Genomic DNA, 22,732 nt, shown 5'->3' with positions numbered 1-22,732 from the left:
ACCTGAGCAGAAAACTTTTGATGTCACTGCTCTGTTGCCAGTAGCCTTATAGAACTGGAGTTCCCACTTGAGTCCAGTGGCAATCTTCAGCATGGCAGGCAAGGGAGCAGCAATGATAGGTTAAATGACTGACTTATGTCAGCTCTGGCTTTGATACCCTGGCTCAACTATTTTCTGTGTGAGTCAACTTATTTTCATTGTCTTCATGCTTTAGTATCTCCATCTTTAAAATGAGAGAGATTTGGGGCCGGGCGGTGGCGCTGGAGGTAAGGTGCCTGCCTTACCTGCGCTAGCCTAGGACGGACCGCGGTTCCATCCCCCGGCGTCCCATATGGTCCCCCAAGCCAGGAGCGACTTCTGAGCGCATAGCCAGGAGTAACCCCTGAGCGTTACCGGGTGTGGCCCAAAAACCAAAAAAAAAAAAAAAAAATGAGAGAGATTTAAATGTCTTAGTTTCTGAGCAGGCTGGAAAGGTAGAAGGATCAAATGGGAAATTCAATACATTGGCACTTTCAATATTATTTAGCAAAAGATAAACATTTTTCTAATGCTTGTCTGTGATGAGGATAGTTCTGTTGGCATATTTTTATTTACTTTTTATTTACTTTTGTAGGGACTGAAGCTGGAACCTAGGCCTCACTCACGTAAGGCAGATACTCTCGCTTGGAACCACATTCCCTATGATGATTTGTTTTTATTTTCTCATCAACCTCCCTGGTTTTTTTATTGAGATATAATGACTTGTAGTACTATTAATGATAGCTTTGTCAAACAAATTCCAACTTGACATCATCCACCAGAGTCCCTCTTTTCTCCACCATTATCTCAGATATCCCTTCCCTACTCCAGCCTTCCCTCTGTTCCCTGCTTTTGTTTTCAAATTTGAAGCTTTATAGAAAGTTAACAGTCTTACTTTTTCCTACCTTTACCCTGGGGCTGTCTTTCAGTATCCTTGAAAGAGCTTTCAAAGTTAGCAAGTTGTTTTTCACTTAGAAGTCTGGAGAAGGAAGAATTGAACACTTTCCTCTTAACAGGCCCACACAGGCTGAGAAGATGGCAAAATTGAGTTACCAGCCTCACAAAGGAACCTCCTCTTCCTAATAAAAGAAAAGAAATTCATAGAGAAGGCCAACCCAAGAAAAAGCGATTTAGCAAGTTGATGGTGAAAAAAAAACCAACCAGCTCTTTAACGACGTATCTGCTTCACACTTAAAGGGACCACCTCTCATTTTCTTTCATTTTTCAATGTGTTTTTGTTTGGTTTTGTTTTTAACTGATACCTGCAGTGCACAAGGCTTACTTCTAGCTCTGTACTCAGGAATTACTCCTAGCAGGTTCAGGAGGCCGTAAGGAAGGCCAGGGATTGAACTCGTCATCCCATAAATATTTAAGGAACAGTTAAACTGCAATCAAGGTGAAAATGAAATCACAGAAGCCTTTACTACCAGATGGATTTTCCAGGAAAAGGACACTCATTGTCTACTTAAGCACATATACAAGAGAGGTAGGATGGTCTGCTGGCATGCTAGGTGATGCTGAAGATGGAATTGGGATGGACCACAAGCAAGTCAAGTACCTTAATCCTTATACTATTTTACTGTCCCAGAGTACAAATCTTAAGAAATCTGGAAAGGGTAAGGAGAGTTAGAAGGGGATATTTTTCCTAGGAATCCCCCAGTATCTAATAACCCATCGAATCACCAAATAGCATTTCTTAGTAGCTCATCCAGCCACAAATCCTAGCACTGACATTATATCTCCTCCTTAGAGCACAAGTTGTTTTGTCATTTTCAAATTTTCAGCGGCAGCAGCAGTGGCACTGAGTACATTGTTATTATCAAAAGCAAAGTCCAGAGTCCAATTTGGAGACCTTAATTTTCATTCTGTTTCAAAACCTCTAATCAAGTCCTTTCTTTCTCCTAATCATATTTCCTTTCTTGTTTCTCCGCTTCCCTCTGAACAATTTGTTTTAAAACACAAAAAGAAAACTTTTAAATGCAGAGAGAAAAATGGATGGTAATCATTACTAATGACCCATCAGCACTGAGACCATTCAGTCTGATTATTTGAACACACAAAGGTGTTTCTCTTTGCTCAAACACTCCAGTGCTCAGATAAGAGCATATTCATATATAATTTCTTATGATTACTCTTTAATGGGAGCTCCTACTCACAATTTCTGAGTAGGTGGTATTGAGCACATAAACAAGTAAATCTTATTCATCACAACTTAAGCTTCCTTTTCCTTTCAGAAAGATTCTACTTTTCAAGGCAGCTCTGGTAACATTGCCTTCCTATGAAAAGAGCAAGAAAGGAGAGTGTGAAGTTGGGAGAGATCTGGAAGAATTTTTGTCATAAAATGTTATACTAGGAAAATTTATTTTTATCCTCAAGGAAAAACTATACATCAAGCAAAGAAAATACACATTGTCAAAAGTGATAGTACAGTAGGGAGGGTGCTGGGTGCTTTGCTTTGCTTGAGATTGGCCTGGGTTCAATAACCAGCACTCGATATAGTACCCTGAGCCCTGCTAGGAGTGACCCCTTTGTATAAAGTCCTAAGCACCACCAAGTGTGACCCCTTCCCCCCTACCAAAAAGAAAAAAGAAAAAATACCTGCCTATAAACAAAAGTCAAACTTTTATAAAAGTCAAGTGTAAAAACAGAAGCATTGGGGCGGAGAGATAGCATGGAGGTAAGGCGTTTGCCTTGCATGCAGAAGGACTGTGGTTCGAATCCTAGCATCCCATATGGTCCCCCGAGCCTGCCAGGAGTAATTTCTGAGCATTGAGCCAGGAGTAACCCCTGAGCGCTGCTGGGTGTGACCCAAAAACAACAACAAAATAAAAAACAGAAGCATTGAGTTGCCAATTTTGTAGTCAGGTTAACCAATATATATTTCAAAATAATACTGAGCAAAATAATACTGAGGTGAGGGTAGCCCAATGTGAGATTTATATAAAACTTTTATACAATTTTTAAATTTTTAGACCAAGAATTAGCTTGTGAATTTTCAAAACCTTTACATGTCCTTATAAATATTAATATGGGAAAAGTAAAGATTGCAGGTTTTGGTCTTCATGTACTCTTTCAATATTGATACTCTGTGCTTAGAGAATGTTTTATCTTGATCATTGTTGATCATTCACTACCCTGTGAGTGCAGGGGGACATGTGGGACCATAAACAAGTTTTTAAGAGATAATTAAAAGTCAGGGTCTCTGAGTGACCTCTTCTAGGGGCTGAGCAGAGATGAATGGATCATAAATCAAAAAACTGCCAGAACAGAGTAGGAGACCCTGATCAACCTATTATCTAGGCAGGAAGGGGAACAGGGCTACAAAAACTATTAGTAAATGAATAAATGTCTATACAGAACTGTAGAAAACAAGAAAAACTGCTTTGGCTGGAAAATCACCCATCAGCAGATTAAAAGTCAAGGTATACATGGCCTTTTTATAGTTACAAAAGCTAGCAAATGAACTTGTTTCCACATTTCTCGGACTTTTATCTTCTCACAAATTTGAAGATGTAAACTAGATTGGAAATGTCTTTCATCAAGATGCCTTAAAGAAGCACTGCTTTCAATAAACCAGGTTCCGATCTTATGGGAATCCAAGGATCCTTGCTCATGTTTCCTCATTTCCCCTCATCACAGGGACGAGCTTGTGGTGAGACTGCCACGTAGAACCTAAAACAGAATGTATCCACCACAAAGAATTCCAGCAACAAGGGCCCCTCCTCTAAGTCCCAGTGTTGTGTCCCTCCTGCCTTAATGTATCTCAGTGTAATGCCATGAAGCAGATAGTCAAGGAATCCCATTACTTGCCCTTTGTTCCACAAGCATGATAGTGTAATATGTTCCCAGGAATCTTCCTATATATGGCTCTATACCCTTGCTCTCCGCTGCGATTTCAAGTGATTACTTAGCTGTGATCCATCTAGATATTAAAAATTAAATCTACTTGCTTTCTAGCCTAAAGGTTGTTTTGTTGTGAATGAAATATATACACACATATATATTATATATAAAGGTACACACACACACATATATATATATATATTTCCTCAAGGAAAAAATACACATCAAAGAAAATACACATTGGCAAAAAAAAGTGGTAGTATAATAGGGAGGGTGTTGAGTGCTTGCTTTGCTCGAGGTTGGCCTGGGTTCAATAATCAGCACTCTATATGGTCAGAGATGAAGGGAAATCCTGCTTATTTATATATTTGGAGAAAGTCCAGTGTCAGAAGCCAATGTCAATTATTTCACAAATCACAGACCAGAAAACTGCAGAAGAGAATGCAGGCATATAGGAGAAAAGTATCCAGAATATGGTAGGCAAGTGTTATAAAAATAAATAATGCTCACTATTTCAGACAGGGAGGCAAGAGGGACTTCAGGGATTCAATGATCACTAGTAGAATCAAGTCACCTATTAGGCAGTCTATGGTTAGAAGTGTAAGATTAAGAAACTGTGGTACATATACACAATGGAATACTATGCAGCCATCAGGAGAGAAGAAGTCATGAAATTTTCCAATACATGGATGTACATGGAATCTATTATGCTGAGTGAAGTAAGTCAGAGGGAGAGAGAAAGACGCAGAATGGTTTCACTCATCTATGGGCTTTAAGAAAAATGAAGGACATTTTTAACAGTATCTCAGAGACAAGAGAGATGAGGGCTGGTAGGTGCAGCTCAGCACATGCAGCTCATCACATAGAGTGATGAGTGCAGTTGCAGAGATGACTACACTGAAAACTATCATAAAATGTGAATGAATGAGGGAAGTAGAAAGCCTGTCTCGAGTACAGGTGTAGGGGGGTGAGGAGGAGGGAGATCTGGGAAATTGGTGGTGGGAATGTTGCACCGGTGAAGGGGGGTGCTCTTTACATGACTGTAATCATACAACTATAATCATGTTTGTAATCACGGTGTTTAAATAAAGATAAAAAAAAAAGAAAAAAAAAGAAGTGTAAGATTAGGGTAGATAAAGGTAGAGTCAAGAAGGGCTATAGTGAATAACAGAGAAATAGGAAGACTCTAGAAATGAGGATTGGGCCCATGGCAGATATTAAATGCATACTCTGTGTAAGTTGATTATTCATGTCAAGAAAATGGGATACAAACTCAAATTTTCCATGTTCAAGCACTATGTATATGAACACCACAACCAAGTGTATGTGACCTCTAGTCATTGCCAACACAATTTTTCCTTAAATAAAAAATAACATATGTAAATGTGTAGTAATAAACTATGAAGTAAAGTTTCTCACAATAAATGCATACCTAATTTCACAGTCAGAATAGAATGTGTCACCCTCAGGAATCACAAAGTTTGCAGCCCCTCCTTTTAGTGTGTGCAGTTTGCAAAACGTTCCTTAGTAATCCTGGCTTCCTTAGAAAAGTACTTATCATCTTTCCTCAGAGCCTTTTCTCTACTCAACGTAAGAGGATTAAAAGATTTTAAAGCTAGAAACTTCTGAAAATTTTATAAGTGCGTGTATTAATTCTCAGATTACTAAAGAAAGGGTGAAAAATTGCAAAAGTCCACTGCTGTGACCAAAAAACAAGGATTTTCTCTGCTTATATGGAAGATAGAGGGAAAGGAACCCCAACTCTTGTTTACCTGTCAGAATCAACCAGTGAGTACACTTTTTTTTATTTCAAACACTAAAATTCTGCTTTATACTCAAAATTATGCTACTCCAGTGGCAGTACTAAGAAGTCAAATGTTTCTCAACCTATCCCTGACTATGGGCGCTTACAACCATATTTCTTTCTTCTGCTCATTCTCCCCCTTCCCCACCCGTCCTATCAGTTGGGCTCTTAATCTTTTGTGTTGGTCTCCCTTCGATTAGATTTTCACCTACAGCCTTCTTGAACTATCCTGGGCATCAACAGGGGATGATCTGAGAAATGATTGAGAAATGATCGTCTAAAGTGGTTTAATGCCACATGTGGTTGCAGATCCTATAAAAACATTCTTTTTTTTCTTCTGTGTCAATGAACTTTTAAAATTGAGATGTGAGGTTAGAGCTATAGTACCATGAGTAGGACATTTGTTTTGCACATGGCCGACCTATCCTCAGCATCCTATATGATCCCTGAGTACTACCAGGAGTAGTTCTGGAGTACAGAACGAGTGACTCTTGAGCACTGATGGTATGGCAAAAAAAAAAAAATCATGATATAATTGAGTTATAACATCACACATTTGGTTTTGATATATTTGCATTGAAAAGTGTTTCTTAAATTTTTCTACAAGCAATCCCTTTGTACTTGGGAAATTTTCACACAACCCCAGTTATGTAGGCATATAAAATAGGCATAAAAATAAAATGTTTGCTGATAATAAAATAAATTCATTTTAAAACAATTTTTAAAGTAACACAACCTTATATGGGATCATGAACCACAGTTAGGGAAACAAGGATCTATAGACTATTATTAATTAATTAATTAATTAATTTCAGCTTTGCAACCACACCTGGCAGTACTTAAGGGCTATTCCTGGCTATGCACTCAGGGATCATTTCTCATTAGCTTAGGGAGACCATATGGCATGTGCAAGGCAAGTGTTCAACCTGCTGTACTATCTCTTCAGCCCCAAGAACACTTGTGTGTGTGTGTGTGTGTGTGTGTGTGTGTGTGTATGTGTGTAAATAAGCTGGTGGTCTACTTAGAAAAGCAAAGAGAACACAATACCACAGTGCCAACATTTTGAGTATATTTACGTTTGAATTGGTGAATGGAAAAAATTTTTCCATGCTTAAAAATTTTGCTAAAAACAAGTTGTTGCACATAAGTAATAGCTACAACAATTATCTTCTATAAACAGAACAATAAATAGAAAGAAACAGACACAACTACTTTGGTATACACAAGACATCAGAATATTGTTCTGCTTTAAAACTAATAAGATTGCCAACCTTTAAGTTTCCATTTGTATTTTCCCTTAAGACACAATTTTTTATTGCACATCACTTTGCACTTGTCTTATCAGATCAGGTTTACAAGCTATCAAGCATTATAAATAACTGTTTTTCAATTAAAGAAGGACTTATTTTTCTACCAAGTAGTCATGTATACGTAACAAATGAGAAAGGAGGAGGCTACAAAAAAGAATGCATATATACATGTGTGATTGTGCTCAAGTTTGGGAATACTGGCTTATGCACTAGAATACTGACTGAAAGGCTTCTAACTGATCATCAAAATCATATATAACAATTAAAAAATTCACTTCGCTAGCAGCAGGTCAATAATTGGATTTGTTTTTCAAAGACTAGGCAAACAGAATTCACGGATACTGTTTCCATTTGGGTTTTCCAGTTCATAGGGTTCCAGCTGGCGATACTCAAAAGTCACACGATTTATGTGTTTTCCGCTAGAGACCAGACGCACCACTGTATTGTCACAGCCAATCTTCATTTGGGCTGTTAATTCAAGGGAAAAGAGTCAGAGTTCCCAGCATGCAAAACACCACATTATCAAACCATTTCTGCCCTGATCTTTTAAGCAGAAAGAAGACAAAGAGGTGCTAACTTCTGTACTCAAAAACTTGTGTCTGCGGGAGGGGGGGTTGAGGGTTATGAGAGGGGGTGTAGCGATAGCATAGCGGATATAGAGCATTTGCCTTGCACATGGCTAACCCTGGTTCGATTCCCAACTTCCCATAAGGATCCACCCCCAGCCTGCCAGGAGTAACCCTGAGCGCCACGGGGTGTGAACTCTCCCACCAAAAAAAAAAAAAATCCCTTGCATCTGTCATTTATAAGTGTGGAATTAAACTACCTTTTTCCTCAGGTACAAGAACAATGGTAGTCCAATGAAACTGACTGAGGCAAGATGTCTTCTTGCCCTTTTTATGTTGTTTGTAAGCTCTGGAGGTCAAGGCCAGAATAACGTGTCCTTAATGAGGAATGTACCACACTCTGGGGACAAATTGGGAATCTGCAAGGGCACTTATTGTAGTAATGTTTTCGGGCATTTAGGGGACAGGAATATAGGTGTCTACTAATGGACATTTATTGGGCAAAACTTAATATAGATAACTTCCTGAGCCTATATCATAATTATCTTTCATATGTAAACAAATATTATTTTTGCATAGCTTAATACAATGAGTTTAATGCCTGGCTTTACACAGTGAGTAAACCTTTTTGATTATTGTGCACTAGCACATTGTGTCTCTCAATTTTTCTCTTTGTTTTTTACATGGAATGATTTCTTGATAGCCTTACTTATCTTAAATTCAATATAATTCATCATCTTTGTTAACATCTGGCAGCACTTATAAATCTAGATTTATTAGTCCTCTAGAGCAGATGACTTGAACATATATATATATATATATATATATATATATGCATGTATTGAAACCCATTTTACTATATTTTATGTTTGTTTTAGGGTCACACCTGTGGTGCTCAAGTGGAACTTTTGACTCTACACTCAGTAATCATTCCTGAGAGGTTCAAGGGACTATATGAGGTTATAGGAATTGAATCTGAGTCAGCTGTGTGCAAGGCAAGTACCCTACCTGCTGCACTATAAAGATTGTTTTTATTTATCCAGCCTCATGCTGGCTTTTGAGCTTTTGAGCCTGGAGAAATCAATGTTTCTGCTGTGGTGGTATTTTATTTGTTTGTTTGGTTTGTTTGGTTGGTTAGTTGGTTAGTTTTGGTTTGGGATTTTGGGCATTACCTGGCAGCACTCAAGAGTTATTCCTGGCTCTATGCTCAGAAACTAGTCCTAGTAGTCTCGAGGGACCAATGGAATGCCAAGAATCCAACTGGTTGGCCATGTGCAAGGAAAATGCCTTATCCTCTTTACTAATGCTCAGGCCTCTCTTTTTGCTGTTTTATTTATTTTTTTGTTTCTACTTTGGGACCATATCTTAGGGGCTACTCCTGGCTCTGTGCACTCAGGAACCATTCCTGGCTGAATGACCATATGAGGTCTGGGGGATTGAACCCAGGTAAGCGTGTGTAAGGCAAGTGCCTTACCTACTGTTCTATCATTTTGGCCCTCCTTCTGCTGTTTTAATTTTTCCCATAACCCCCTAGTCTCCCACCCCTACTCTCTATATATGAAGTTTAAATTCCAAGAAACACAAGCTTTAGTACTATGTAATAGTACTTGGCATATACCTATATCTAAATAAATTGAGTTAGCCAGATAGTTAGTGAATTAAAAGTTTATTTAGAGATATAATCAATTTCAAGTTATCTATATTCAGTTTTGCCCAATAATCAATTTCAAAATTTTTTGTGCAATACCCAGTGATGCTCAGGCATTACTCCTGGCTCTGCATTACTACTGGTAGTGCCTGGGAGACCATATGAGATACCAGGGATCAAACAGAGTCATTCAAGTAAGGTAAACATCCTACCTGCTACACTATGGCTCTAGCAACTCTAAAATTATTTTAATATAACCACCAGGGACTTGAGGTCAAGTCATTACAAGGAAATCTAAAAATTTTTTACTTGAAGGTCATTTTTTTTATCATTTTCTGATCTTTACACACATTCTCTCTTTCTTCTAGTTAATGTTAATATATTTACTTATTATATTTACAATCCCCATGATACAATTCTGATTTCTTTCTGTCATGCATTTTTTTATTATTTATAAAGTATTTTCTCTTTATTTAAGTTAAACAATTTTCAAGGATGCTTTCCATCTATACAATGGACAAAATACAAGCTCTAAGCTCTGTACAGCAGTTCTTTTTAAAAATCAACTGGAAAAAAATTACCAAACTATATTTTGAATTGCAAAACATACCATCATTGTAGCTTTTATGAAGACATAAGAAAAAAACACCACAGAGAAACAACTAACTTTATCACTCTTTGCTCAGAGGGCTCCTAGAAAAGAATCTTTACTTGTAAAAAGAGGGTGGTAGGGTGGGATAGTCCCGATGTAAGTCATACATTTTTAAGTGCCCAAATTACCTTGGCTTCAACTCTCTAAATTTTAAAGCCTGCATGGTTTACTCCATGAACTAAAAGCTCCCTCAGAGAGCACATGCAAAAGGCCAGGGGACACTCGGACAGGTCATATTGACAGTAGACACCTGGGCTCAAGGGCTAATTAGCAAAAACAAATCCCTGAATTTCCAACAAAAGAGGTCTCTAAAACTTATGTTGGGGTATAGTACGTCTGCACTATGGTTCTGGTCCTAAGAACCAACATAGCTTTATCACTTGATTTCTCTCTCAATATCAGGTATTTTTAAAATGCATTCTTGATATTAGAGATAGATTCTTGTAAAATTCTCAAACTGGCTCAGTGAGTAATATTGAAATGAAAGTGTTTCTCTCTCCCTCCATCCCTCTCTCTCTGTCTCTCTTTTTCTATATATCTATCTTTCTTTTAATTGATAGATACTTGAGTAACTCAGGTTTGATCTCTGGTATCCCATACGGTCTTGCAAGCACTGCCAGAAGAAATTTTTGGGTGCAGAAACAAAAGTAATGCCTGGGTACCACTGAGTATTGCACAAAATAATATGAAATTGATTATTTCTGTAAATTAATTTTTAATTCAGTAACTATCTAGATAATTTAATTTATTATACATAGGTATATGTAAAGTACTATTACATAATATTAAAGCTTGTGTTTCTCAGAATTTAAGCTTTATATATAAAAAGCGGGGATGGGAGACAGGGGAAATGGGAAATGTAACTGATCTTTCCATGTATACAAATAATGTACTTTAAGTAAATAAACTTTATATGTACATAAATAATAATTAAACAACTCACCAGGGCCATGAAAGGGATAGCAGAGATCAGCCAATGGCATCATCTTGGAAGGGTCCAATCCAGTGCCTCCCAGCAGCTCCACAAAGTCTCCTATTCCTCCACAGCCTACTGAGGGTTTCTAAGAACAATAAAGTATAACAGAAAAGAGGTATCGGTATTTAAAGAAATTATGGAAGTCAATTCATTTGACACATAGCCTGATGATAAGTCCTAGACCATCCTGGCAGTTCCACATAATTTAATATTTTGAATTCTGGAAATTAAAAGACATTTAACTTAAAAAATATAACCATAAGAATGGCTTTCCTAACTCAGCCCAGTAATCATTTTTGAAACATGCAGCATCTTTTGTTTAAAGTTCAAGGACTAGAAGAATAAAATAGGAATCTATAAGCTCCATATGTGATGGATGAAACAAATCTGAAAATGCTTTGCTTTTTAAATAATTTTCACATACAACTGAATAACTTACTGCTGGATGCATGTAGTTGGAAATAAAGAATCCAAGTATCTGCATTTTATAAATTGGTCTTTCAAAAAATTTTCCTTCAGGGCCGGGCGGTGGCGCTAAAGGTAAGGTGCCTGCCTTGCCTGCGCTAGCCTTGGACGGACCGCGGTTCGATCCCCCGGTGTCCCATATGGTCCCCCAAGCCAGGAGCAACTTCTGAGCACATAGCCAGGAGTAACCCCTGAGCGTTACCAGGTGTGGCCCAAAAACCAAAAACCAAAAAAAAAAAAAATTTTCCTTCAACTTACCTCTTTTCCTTTTCTTTACAAAAGGGCTTTTTCTACTACTAGGTAATCTTTATCTTATTTACTGATATGAGCTTGAATTAACTATAAGAATATTAAAGAAAGAAGAGCACTGAGGGGCAGCCATGTTAGCTAGTATAGCCAATGGTCTTCCTTCTTACAACTAAAATTTATTTCTAGTTCCTATGAGCAAGAATCAGTTCTAAGACTATGTGGTCCACTACAAACACCTTTTCCTGCTATCATCATCTTTCACACACATGAAATTTCTTAGTTTTATTTCTTCACAGAAATCCACTGTTCCTGGTACCAAATGCCAAATGGCCCAGGCCCAAGTCCTATGGGCAGAGCCAACTTCCAGGGCAGAGTTCCTGTGTGACCATACCAGCAGCACTCCAAGCTTTGTTTAATGCTCTGCTGTCACTGTCTTGAAATTTCTTTTGTTGTTAATGTTTTGGGACCATACCCAGTAGTGCTCAGGGCTTACTCCCAGTTCTCTGCTCAGGGATCATTCCTCATGGGACACATTGGACTATTTTGTCAGGGATCATACTGGGGTCAACCACATGCAAGGCAAGATATTGCCTCCAATTCTATTTTTCTAACTGAGGATATAAATTTTAAAAAGCTCCTACTAAATGCTGATCCTATGCTTAGTTGCTTTATATATAATTTAAATAATGAACTAGAAGGCTAAAGAACTTCCTGTGTATAGATAGGGTTGTGTTCTTGTATGAAAAACTAGATGTGCCATTTAGAGAAGAAGGGTCCAAAGGAAAACATCTCTTAAAATTTAACTTCCTCTTAGTTATTGTGGGATCTGAATTTCAGCAGGAAGGAGTGAAGGGGAAAAGGCAGGAGAGAGAAGTAGAAAATAAGGATGCAGGGGCTGGAGAGATAGCATGGAGGTAAGGTGTTTGCCTTTCATGCAGGAGGTCATCAGTTCGAATCCCGGCATCCCATATGGTCCCCTATGCCTGCCAGGAGCAATTTCTGAGCCTGGAGCCAGGAATAACCCCTGAGCACTGCCGGGTGTGACCCAAAAACAAAAAAAAAAGAAAAAAAAGAAAATAAGGATGCTGGGAAGTAGTAAAAGTCCAAATGTCAAAATGAAACAAAGCAGCAAGGGATTTAGCTGTATCTCCAGGTTTGGCATTCATGAACTTTTCTCTCCTCTCCCCAAGCTTCTTGGCCATCCTAAAGAACTGTGGAAATATTATAAACAAAGGTGGAAAGGCAGAAAGAGGAATGTCGGATCCTCTAGGATTCAGTTCAACAGTGATCACACAGACTTCTATGTTACGGTTCTATCTCTCTGTGCTAAGCTACTATCCAAACCACCAGACTACAGCAGGAACCATCAAGGGTTTCACACTGCTCTGAAAAACAATGCAAAACTTTTTATTACTCAGTACTCAAGCTCCCCGAATCATCCTGCCACTATCCATCTCCGTGGTTTCATCTTTTACCTCCCCTCCTTTCCACATCTGCAAACTGGGAAGCCATTCCTGCCTCTGAAACTCTACATGATTTTCATACTCTTTCCTCAATTTCTAGCTCTGCCCTAGCTTCTTCTCTGGCACCCAAGACTTACTTCAATGTCCTAATAAAAAAGTGTTTGCTTTTTCTTCCTTAATGCTTTTTATCCCAGGTATCTCCTATCCCTCCCTGTGTTTTTATCCCCAAGTACTTCCCCCTTTGTTCCTTGGCTCCCTTTCCTTGGGCACTGTTTTAGCATGTACCTTGGTTTATTTTCTCCAAGGAACTCAACTCACCACTAGTGTACTACTAGTGGTTCATTCCACCAGAATGCAGGATCTAGGGTAAATGGAACTATTTTTTTTTTTATTAACAACTAGCTTATAGAATACTGCCTTGCACAAGGGAAGCATTCAAAAGTACATTGTGAGGGAATTCATGCATGGAACACTGCAGAATTTAAATGCTAACGGTCAAATATTGGGCAAGGGAAATAGTACAGTGGATTGAGCACTCATCTTGCATGTGGATGATGCAGGTTTAATTGCAGGGACCCTGTATGGTCTCCATCAGCCCCACTAGGAGTGATCCCTTAATGCAGAGCCAAGAATAAGCCCTGAACGCTGCTGGGTGTGGCCCAAAATACAATAAATAAATAATAAATAAAAATAAAAGAGAAATACTTAGGTCACATCCCATTGTCACAATATCGAAAGTGCAGGCCTCCCCATCTGCTGCAGTACTTACCATATTTTTATACTTTAAAGCAGCAATATTATGCTCAGGGCTGGTGCACACGCCTAATTTTTGGAGAGCTTTGTCACTCAATAAAGAATAAAGAAAGGGGCCGGAGAGATAGCATGGAGGTAAGGTGGTTGCCTTTCGTGCAGAAGGTCATTGGTTTGAATCCCAGCACCCCATATGGTCCACCAAGCCTGCCAGGAGCAATTTCTGAGCGTGAAACCAGGAGTAACCCCTGAGCACTGCTGGGTGTGACCCAAAAACCAAAATAAAATAAAATAAAATAAAGAAAGAAAGCTTTATTTAAAAAAAAAAAGCAATATTAACATGCAATATCATGCCAGTAAGACTATGCCAAAGACACTCATAAAAATGTGATCATTCTTTCATGAGGTACAGCTGGAAAAATAGATACTGTGCCATGAATTTAGAGCTTAAAGGAAATTAAGTTGAACAAGTTCAGGTCCTTTGCTTTGGATTTTACTAAAATGTGTGATTAGGACAGAAATGTGTTTACCTTTGATTCCAGCAAAATCATGTGCTACCTTAATCTCAGTATATGAGAAAGTCAAAGGAAAAAGAAGATGACTCAAGAGGAAGAAGCTGTCAATGCAAATAAGTGACCAAGCTGAGCAATAATTTTAAGGTCTATGAAGATATTTATAGAGAAATGATATTCATGGGGATTCTCAGTCAATATTTTGATGCAAAATATATTGAATAAAATATGACGCCAAAAAACCTTTTTCCTGACTTTACTGTATTTTGCAATATAAAAATCCAATTTTGTATTTTATGCTACCCTTAGCATTTCTTCCTAACAGTTCTGTCAACGAGATACTTCCTTCGTGTCAAAAGAAAATTCCAATAATCAGGAAGCAGCTGTGTAGATGACTCATACTAGGTTCTGCTAGGAGAGAATTTTTGTAAAAGAGGCAAGTACAAGAGAGTTCAATTGTAATTATATGCCACAACTCTACCAACTGTAGACATTTCTTGCCTCACAAGGAAAGCATTTAAGTAGTCAAAAAGGGCACCTGAGTATGCCTCTTGTAACATTACTGAAATAGAAGAGGGGGGTTAGAAAGCACAGGAGGGCCAGCACATGTGAGGTGTCACGTCAAACAGAACACACTGTGCCATTTACTGACGATCACACTTGCCCTGTTGCATTGCTTTCATAGGATAAAATTGTGGCCTTAGGAAATGGTTGAAAATCAAGTAAGCAACTCACCTTGAATTGCAGGCTATTTAAATGTCCAAGGGCGAGATCGGAGATTTTGATCGAAACAGGATAAATGATAGAGAAGCTGCAGTTTCTATGCTGATGTGGAATGATCAGAGAAAACCTTCCGTTTGGGGTCTGGGAAATGACATTGCAGGCTTTGGGAAAAAGAAAAATCATATTTTCACTCCTTGACATGCTGAGTTTGTTGTTATTACTGGTGGGGTTTTTTTTTGGGGGGGGGTGGGGAATTCCCAGTGTCTACTCCTGGTGATTTTCAGAGAACCAGGCTTGTAGTTCAGTGAAAATCCGAGGGTAAAGTGCTACTCAAGGTCTGAGATTCCAGGGATTTTCTGAGCCACCTAGTGGTGGTCAGGGACCTCCTGGCCCTCACTCACAACACTTCAGGTCCTCCTGGGTCACACCAGTACTCAGAGAGTGAGGTGATGTCGATATGATAAGTTTGTAAAGAATTTTATGCTACTATGAATTGTCTAGGAGTCTAGGGTCTCATATTCTGAAAGGAAGAGGAAATGAGTTAAGAAATAAAAATCACCATTGATGTATGAACATTGTTAGGAGTCTCCAGGCTTCCAGGAGGTTTATCTTAAAAGATATGTCTTTTGTTTGTTTGTTTGTTTGTTTGGGGGCCATGCCTGATGGCACTCAGAGATTACTCCTGGCTCTGTGCTCAGGGGTCATTTCTGACAGTGCTCAGGGAATGAAGTGGGATGCCAAGGATTGAACCTGGGTCTATCAGTGCAAGACAAACACCTTACCCACTATACTATCACTCTGGCCTCCTAAAGGGGTAGTTTTTAATAACAATTATAAAGTATAAATTAATAAGCAATCAAACAGCATTGGCAATAGTAGTTACAAGAACACTTTAAATATGATCCAAGTTTAAGCAAGGAAACTGGAAGAATCTAGGTTTAAATGTCAAGCCAGCAATCAACCCTTCGGAAGTCTTTATTCTTTAAATTTGTAGCCATAATGTTTTCATTTGGTATTTGTTTTGGTGCCACCCTTGGCCATACTCAGGGATCAGTCACTCTTAGTAATTGCTCTGACCACTTTGCAGTACCAAGGACTGAACCTGCAGCTACTGAGTACAACCACATTCCCAGCTCATTGAACTATTTTCTTGGCTCCCTTAATGCTACCATTTGGGAGAGGGATTACATCTTGTGGTGCTCAGGAAACTTACTCCTGCCCCGGGCTTAGGCTCCTGGTCGTGCTCAAATACTTCTAAATAATAAAGTTCGAGGCCAGAGAGATAGCCTGGAGGTAGGGCATTTGCCTTGCATGCAGAAGGATGGTGGTTTGAGTCCCGGCACCCCATATGGTTCCCAGAGCCTGCCAGGAGCGATTTCTGAGTGTAGAGCCAGGAGTAACCCCTGAGCTCAGCTGGGTGTGATCCAAAAACCTAAATAAATAAATAAATAAATAAATAAATAAATAAATAAATAAATAAATAAATAATAAAGTTTCGATAAAAGTAACAAAAGGGGCTGGAGCGATGGCACAGCAGAAGGGCATTTGCCTTGCAAGCAACCTCTGGAGGGACTCTGGTTTGGTCCTGGCATCCCATATGGTCCCCAAAGCCTGCCAGAAGCGACTTCTGAGAGCAGAGCCAGAAGTAACCCCTGAGTAACCCCTCCCTGAGCACTGCCAGGTGTGGCCCAGAACCAAAATAAATGAATGAATGAATGAATGAATGAATGAATGAAACAAAAGAGGTAGTGAAAACACATAAAATGAGTTTATATATAGGTAAGCTGGTTGTTTGGTTGTTTTTTTTTTTTTGTTTGTTTTTTGGATTACATTCATAGAATTCAAGGCTTACTGCTGGCTCTGTGCTCAGGGTTCATTACTGATGGTGCCAGGGGGCCATATGTGGTGCCAGGAATAGAACCCAAGTCAGCCCTGTGCAATGTATTATTGTACATAGTACCCACTGTACTATCTCTCCAGCCCTATATAGGGGTTTAAAGTGATAAATTAATTAAAAGGCAAATTGGGGAGGGGGCACATCCAACTGTGCACAGGGTTAACTCCTGGCTCTGCACTCAGAAATCATTCCTGGCAGGCTTGGGGTACCAGGTGGAATGCCAGGGATCAAACCCAAGTCAGTTGCATGCAAGGCAACTATTGTTCTATTGCTCTGACCCCAAAAAGGAATGTTTTAATGTTTTATTTATACCAAGAATTTCTTGTTTTGCATCTCAAGCCTAGTCTTTCTTTTCTTTTTTTTTTTGGTTTTTGGGCCACACCCAGCGGTGCTCAGGGGTTACTCCTGGCTGTCTGCTTAGAAATAGCTCCTGGGGGCCGGGTAGGTGGCGCTGGAGGTAAGGTGTCTGCCTTGCAAGTGCTAGCCAAGGAAGGACCGCGGTTCGATCCCCCGGCGTCCCATATGGTCCCCCCAAGCCAGGGGCGATTTCTGAGCACATAGCCAGGAGTAACCTCTGAGCGTCAAACGGGTGTGGCCCAAAAACCAAAAAAAAAAAAAAAAAAAGAAATAGCTCCTGGCAGGCAGGGGGGGACCATATGGGACACCGGGATTCGAACCAACCACCTTTGGTCCTGGATTGGCTGCTTGCAAGGCAAACACCGCTGTGCTATCTCCCCGGGCCCCAAGCCTAGACTTTCGATATGTATTTATTCTTTTAGCTGTGCAATTAGCAGTACCAAAATTTGTACTTTTGGTGGGGGGGGGCAACTATAGGATTCTGTTTTATAAACTATCTTTTTCCTTCTTTCTACATTTTAAATAATATTTAATGTCAAAAATGCCTAGAGTAGGGGCCGGGTAGGTGGCGCTGGAGGTAAGGTGTCTGCCTTGCAAGCGCTAGCCAAGGAAGGACCGCGGTTCGATCCCCCGGCGTCCCATATGGTTCCCCCAAGCCAGGGGCGATTTCTGAGCACATAGCCAGGAGTAACCCCTGAGCGTCAAACGGGTGTGGCCCAAAAACCAAAAAAAAAAAAAAAATGCCTAGAGTAGTCTAGGTTTTAACCAAACAAAATATAGGGAAAACATATCAGTTTGCTCCTTAGAATATTACTTATTTTGCTTCTGTCCTCAGGAATAGTCTTTTATGGGGATTTCTTATAAGCTTTAAAATAATCACAGGCTGGAGAGATAGCACAGTGGTAGGGCATTTGCCTTGCATGCGGCTGACCCAGGACATATGGTGGATCGAATTCCAGCATCCCATATGGTACTTCAAGCCTGCCAGGAGTGATTTCTGAGCACAGAGCCAGGAGTAAACCCTGAGCGCCTCTGAGTGTGACCATAAATAAATAAATAAATAAATAAATAATCAAAATAGGAAGCCTAGTCTTTGACAGATTCAGCTCCATTATTTGACTACGCAAAGTATTATTATTAATACTATTGTATGCAGCCAAATATGAGTGAGTAACATCTTTTTCTTTTTCCTTTTTTTTTGGTTTTTGGGCCACACCCAGCAGTGCTCAGGGGTTACTCCTGGATCTGCGCTCAGAAATCACTCCTGGCTCCAGGGACCATATGGGATGCCAGGATCAAACTCGCATCCACACTGGGTCAGCAGTGTGCAAGGCAAATGCTCTACCACTGTGCTACCACTCCAGCCCTAACATCTTTTTTTTTTTAACAAATTTTTCATCTTCATGGAGAAAAAATAATAACCAAATGAATAAACTCATTTTAATTAAGATCATGTGTTATAGTCTTAGGCTCTTCAGCTTGATAGCAGTTCTGTGTGAGTCTTGGTAAGGAACCAAATTCAAGTGATAGGTTCAGGATCAAAATGCTATGTTGGGACTGAAAGACAATATCGTGGATACCTTATCTTGCACACAACTGATCAAGGTTCAATCTCTGGCATTCCATATGGTCCTCATAGTACTGCCATTAGTAATTTCTGCATGCAAAGCCAGGAGTAACCCCTGAGTATCACTAAGTATGCACCTCAAACTACCACCACACACACACACACACACACACACACACACACACACACACACACACACACACACACACACACACTGTTGAAGGCCAGAATGATAGTACAGCAAACAGAGCACTTGCCTTTCTTTGCAAATGGCCAACCCAGGTTCTATCAAAGGCACCACATATGAACTTTCTAAACCCATGAAGATGATTCCTGAGTGCAGAGCCAGCAGTGAGCCCTGAGCACTACAAGATGTGGCTCAAAAACAAATAAACAAAAAAGACATAGTTAAGGTGCTAGTCAACACATTTTTCCCTCAGGACATGAAACCTTTCTTCCACATTCCAGGCAGGTAGGATTTCAGCCTTTGCCTAAATAATTGTAAATTTACAGCTTCATAACTAATCCCTCAATTGCATCCAGATCAACAGAAGGATTTGGAGGGATTAAAGTTTGTCACTAAATGCTCTTATTTTAGGAGATCTGAGTAAGACTAAGAAAAGGATAAAATTCTACCTACCCAAGGAAATAAATAACTTAAAAACTGTCATTTAAAATTTGTTAATAACAAAAAGGAAATATACCTTAGGATTATTTTTTCTAAATACAGAAGACTTTCCTCTCAAATCATTCCTTACTTTAAGTTTATTGTCTGTCCTTTGAAAAGCAGACTTGATTTCCTTTCTCCCCCCAATCCTGCCTTCCCATTGAAAGCAGAGAGTTCACTTACGAAAGAGGTTGGGGTCTGTTCTTATGGTTATTGTGAATCCATTTCCTGGCTCATGGACCCGGAAGAAGATCATGGCCACATTCTGGGAGGATCTGATGCTTCTTTTGCTAAGACCAGTCTCACAGAAATCTATGTACCGTTCAGTTGTCGGGAGAGGATGATCCTGGGAACTGGGGAACTTCTCTCCTTTGAGAATCCAACCATCAAATACCTTCCAACAACAAAAGATAGAGGCATAAAAAAATCTTCTGAAGGCATAGATATATTGAAAAGGGAGAGAGATACCCAGAATTATTTAGACCTTTAGCTTTAAGTGAGTAAGTCAGAGTCTATATCCTTCACCTACTTTTTTTTTTAATCTAAATATATTCTGACCTGGATGTATAGCTGCAGGAATATCTAAAAGTACTATTGCTACTTTATTTTATTTTTTGCCTTATATACTTTCAAGTTTCTAAAGCAAACAAATGTTCTTATATTTTCTTATTTTTAGCCACCTTGGTACTTGAAACTACAGACAAAATACTTTTTATAAAGAAAAAATCTTGGTCCTATTTCCCATGCTATCCACCTTCAGAATTCCATAGGAGCATAATTCATTTGGGTTTTAATTCTCCTCTTTATTCAATGAAATATAAGTAGAATAGTTCAAAAATACAAAAATGAAAGAGAACAGTTACTTTGCATACCAGCTAATGATTTTACACCCTCATTTCCTCGTGTATATATTATTTACTCTTACTAGGTTAAAATATCAAGCTCCCCTTCCCCTTCCCACTGACAGATGGCTGGTGCGTTACTTGGAACTTGCCCCTGCTTTCGCTTGTTAAACTTTGGTGTACCAAAGGTCAGTCTTTTGACTTTACTTTCAAAATCCCCATAGGATTCCAATTTAATAAGTCCAACCTCATCCAACCTAGTAACATTACTTACCTCTTTGACCATGTTTCCCTTTTTAGGATGGAATCACGATCCTTTTATCTGGACCATAGATCTACATACGCCACCTTAAGACTTAGAAGGCCACCTGGAAGTGGGGTCCCTGGGGTGAGGGGGTGTTGCTGGGCTTGTCCTGCCTGCCCACCGGATTTCTCCCAGCCCCTCCAAAACCCTTTGGCAGATAATCTTTCAGCCTGAGAGCTGCCTTGGCTGCACCCTCAGGAACAAAGCGGGTTCAAATCCCAAACCGACTACTTCGTGCTTACAAAGCGATACCTACTGGGACTTGTTGGTAACGTTTTGCATCCATAATGGATTGCAACACAGAAGTGTGTGCCTCAAGTTCAAGTCTTTGCAAGTTCTGGCTCCCACCAGGCACAAAAGGGGCTTCAAAGCCACAGCAGCAACTAAGACACGGGTTCTTGGAGAGGATGAGATCTAGTAGTGGGGGGGGGGCAAGTTTTCGTCCTAGGTATCCCCAAGTGCGCCTGGCCAGATCACGCACCGCTTAACATCCATCCGTCTAACCAAATTGTCACCAAGATCCCCAGGGTGGGTAGGCAGCCCCACAACAGGTCAGTCCCGCTCCGGTCAATGCTCACTCCCCCATCTCGGCCAGAAGGGGGAGCTCACCTTCAAGAAGTCCCCGCCCTGGCAGTCGATGGAGACCTGGTCGTAGTGGATGGTGATGAACTCCGCCGGCTCGCTGATGAAGAAGGCGGCGCAGTGCAGTTGCGGCTGATCGGCAGTAAAAGTGAACTGGCCCTGCAGGCTCAGCATATCCAGGCAGCCTGGAGGAGGGCAACGAAGCGGGAGGTGCTCCGATTGCAGCCACCGTGGCCCCGATAACAGTCTGCCCCTCCCCGTGCATCTGCCACTCCTGGGACTACTACTTTTCAGGTCACCCCATCTGGCCCCGGTGTCCGTCCTGTCCTCCAAGGGACCCTTAGACTTAGGGAAGGGTCCGCCACCTTAGCTTTTCAGCTCTCCTCTACCGCACCCCATCCCCACCCATCTCCCCTCTCTCTGCAGAAGCCCCCCAGCAGAGCAGCCCCCCTACTTACGCAGAGCTCGACTGTACAGCTGCTCTTCCCCGGCCAGCTCCCGCTTCAGGCTAGCTCCAAAAAGCAGGAAAGGGTTGTGGTGCACCGCTTCTCGCAGCTGCCAAGAAAATAAAGAAAACGGGACAGCTCCCGGGAAAGTTCCAGGGCTGGAAAAACCGACCCTCCCCACTCCCAAAGCGGAGAAAAATCTCAAGTGACCAGTCAAAGTCTCTGTATCTAGAAACCATGCACGCAGGTGCAGGGATTTGCAACAGAGAGAATATTGCCAGGAGCCAGAGAGGAGGATAAAAAGCAAGGAAGAAGACCATTTGGGGGGTCGGGGGTGCTAAGGGAAAAGATACACATGGAGGAAAGAGTTAATACCAACAGAGACCCGAGGGCTGAGGCATCCCTCCTTTAGGCAGGGAAGGTGCTGGAGTCAGTTCAGGAATGGGTAGCTCACCTCCAGGTACCGGTTCTCCCCTCTTAGAGCCATCAAGAAGAGCAAAATGAAGTGGCACTGAAGTTTCAGGCTGGGAAACATGCTGGCCGGGGCCTCTTCCGCAGCTTCACCTAGGCTGAGAGCTGGAAGCTGGTAGGGGCCCTTTGCTGGGTCTCTTTATAGAGCTGTGAGGAGGGGTGGCTGTCTGCCCCTGAACTGATCTGAGCTCAGTAACCATGGGTTACCCTGTCTCGGTGACAGAGTGCGTGGTGATGACGAGGGTCCGGCTCTCAGGCACACATTTTCAGAGGGGTCCAGCATTATTCACCAAGAATGATTGCTGGCACTTGCAACTTTCGTGAAATAAAGTGTGAGAGAAAGTATGAGCAGGGATTGCCAAATGCTAAATTCTTCTTTCCTGTGGCCAGTCAGAGTTTGTTTGGATTCTGGTTTTTCTGTTTCTGTTTTTGGTATTTTGGTTTTACAAAATAAAGTAAGAGAGTTCCACACATACCTGAAATATCCAAACAGTTGTAGCCTTACCATGAAGACTTGTCACAAAACCTTGGGAAGGATTGGGTTGAAAATTGTCAGACTATAATATCCATGCAATTGCTCGTGCTTCTCATGAAGAAACAGTATTTTCGGCTTCAAAAAG

At 40.5% G+C, this 22,732-nt stretch overlaps 1 protein-coding gene across 1 annotated transcript; it reads right to left on the bottom strand.

The window, feature by feature from the left end:
* Nucleotides 1-7,140: 7,140 nt before the first annotated feature.
* Nucleotides 7,141-22,337, bottom strand: CRHBP (corticotropin releasing hormone binding protein). The gene is made up of 7 exons (XM_049766237.1): nucleotides 22,096-22,337; nucleotides 21,654-21,750; nucleotides 21,223-21,380; nucleotides 19,651-19,861; nucleotides 14,992-15,140; nucleotides 10,785-10,902; nucleotides 7,141-7,443 (listed from the first exon to the last, which is right to left on the bottom strand). Exons 1-7 carry the CDS (start codon nucleotides 22,174-22,176, stop codon nucleotides 7,286-7,288), a joined length of 972 nt encoding a protein of 323 aa, XP_049622194.1. The 5' UTR covers nucleotides 22,177-22,337; the 3' UTR covers nucleotides 7,141-7,285.
* Between the last annotated feature and the right edge of the window lie 395 nt (nucleotides 22,338-22,732).

Source organism: Suncus etruscus, chromosome 2 (genome assembly GCF_024139225.1).
Source record: "Suncus etruscus isolate mSunEtr1 chromosome 2, mSunEtr1.pri.cur, whole genome shotgun sequence".
NCBI lineage: Eukaryota > Metazoa > Chordata > Mammalia > Eulipotyphla > Soricidae > Suncus > Suncus etruscus.
The sequence above is the reverse complement of the archived record's forward strand: the minus strand, read 5'-3'. Positions and strand labels throughout refer to the sequence as shown.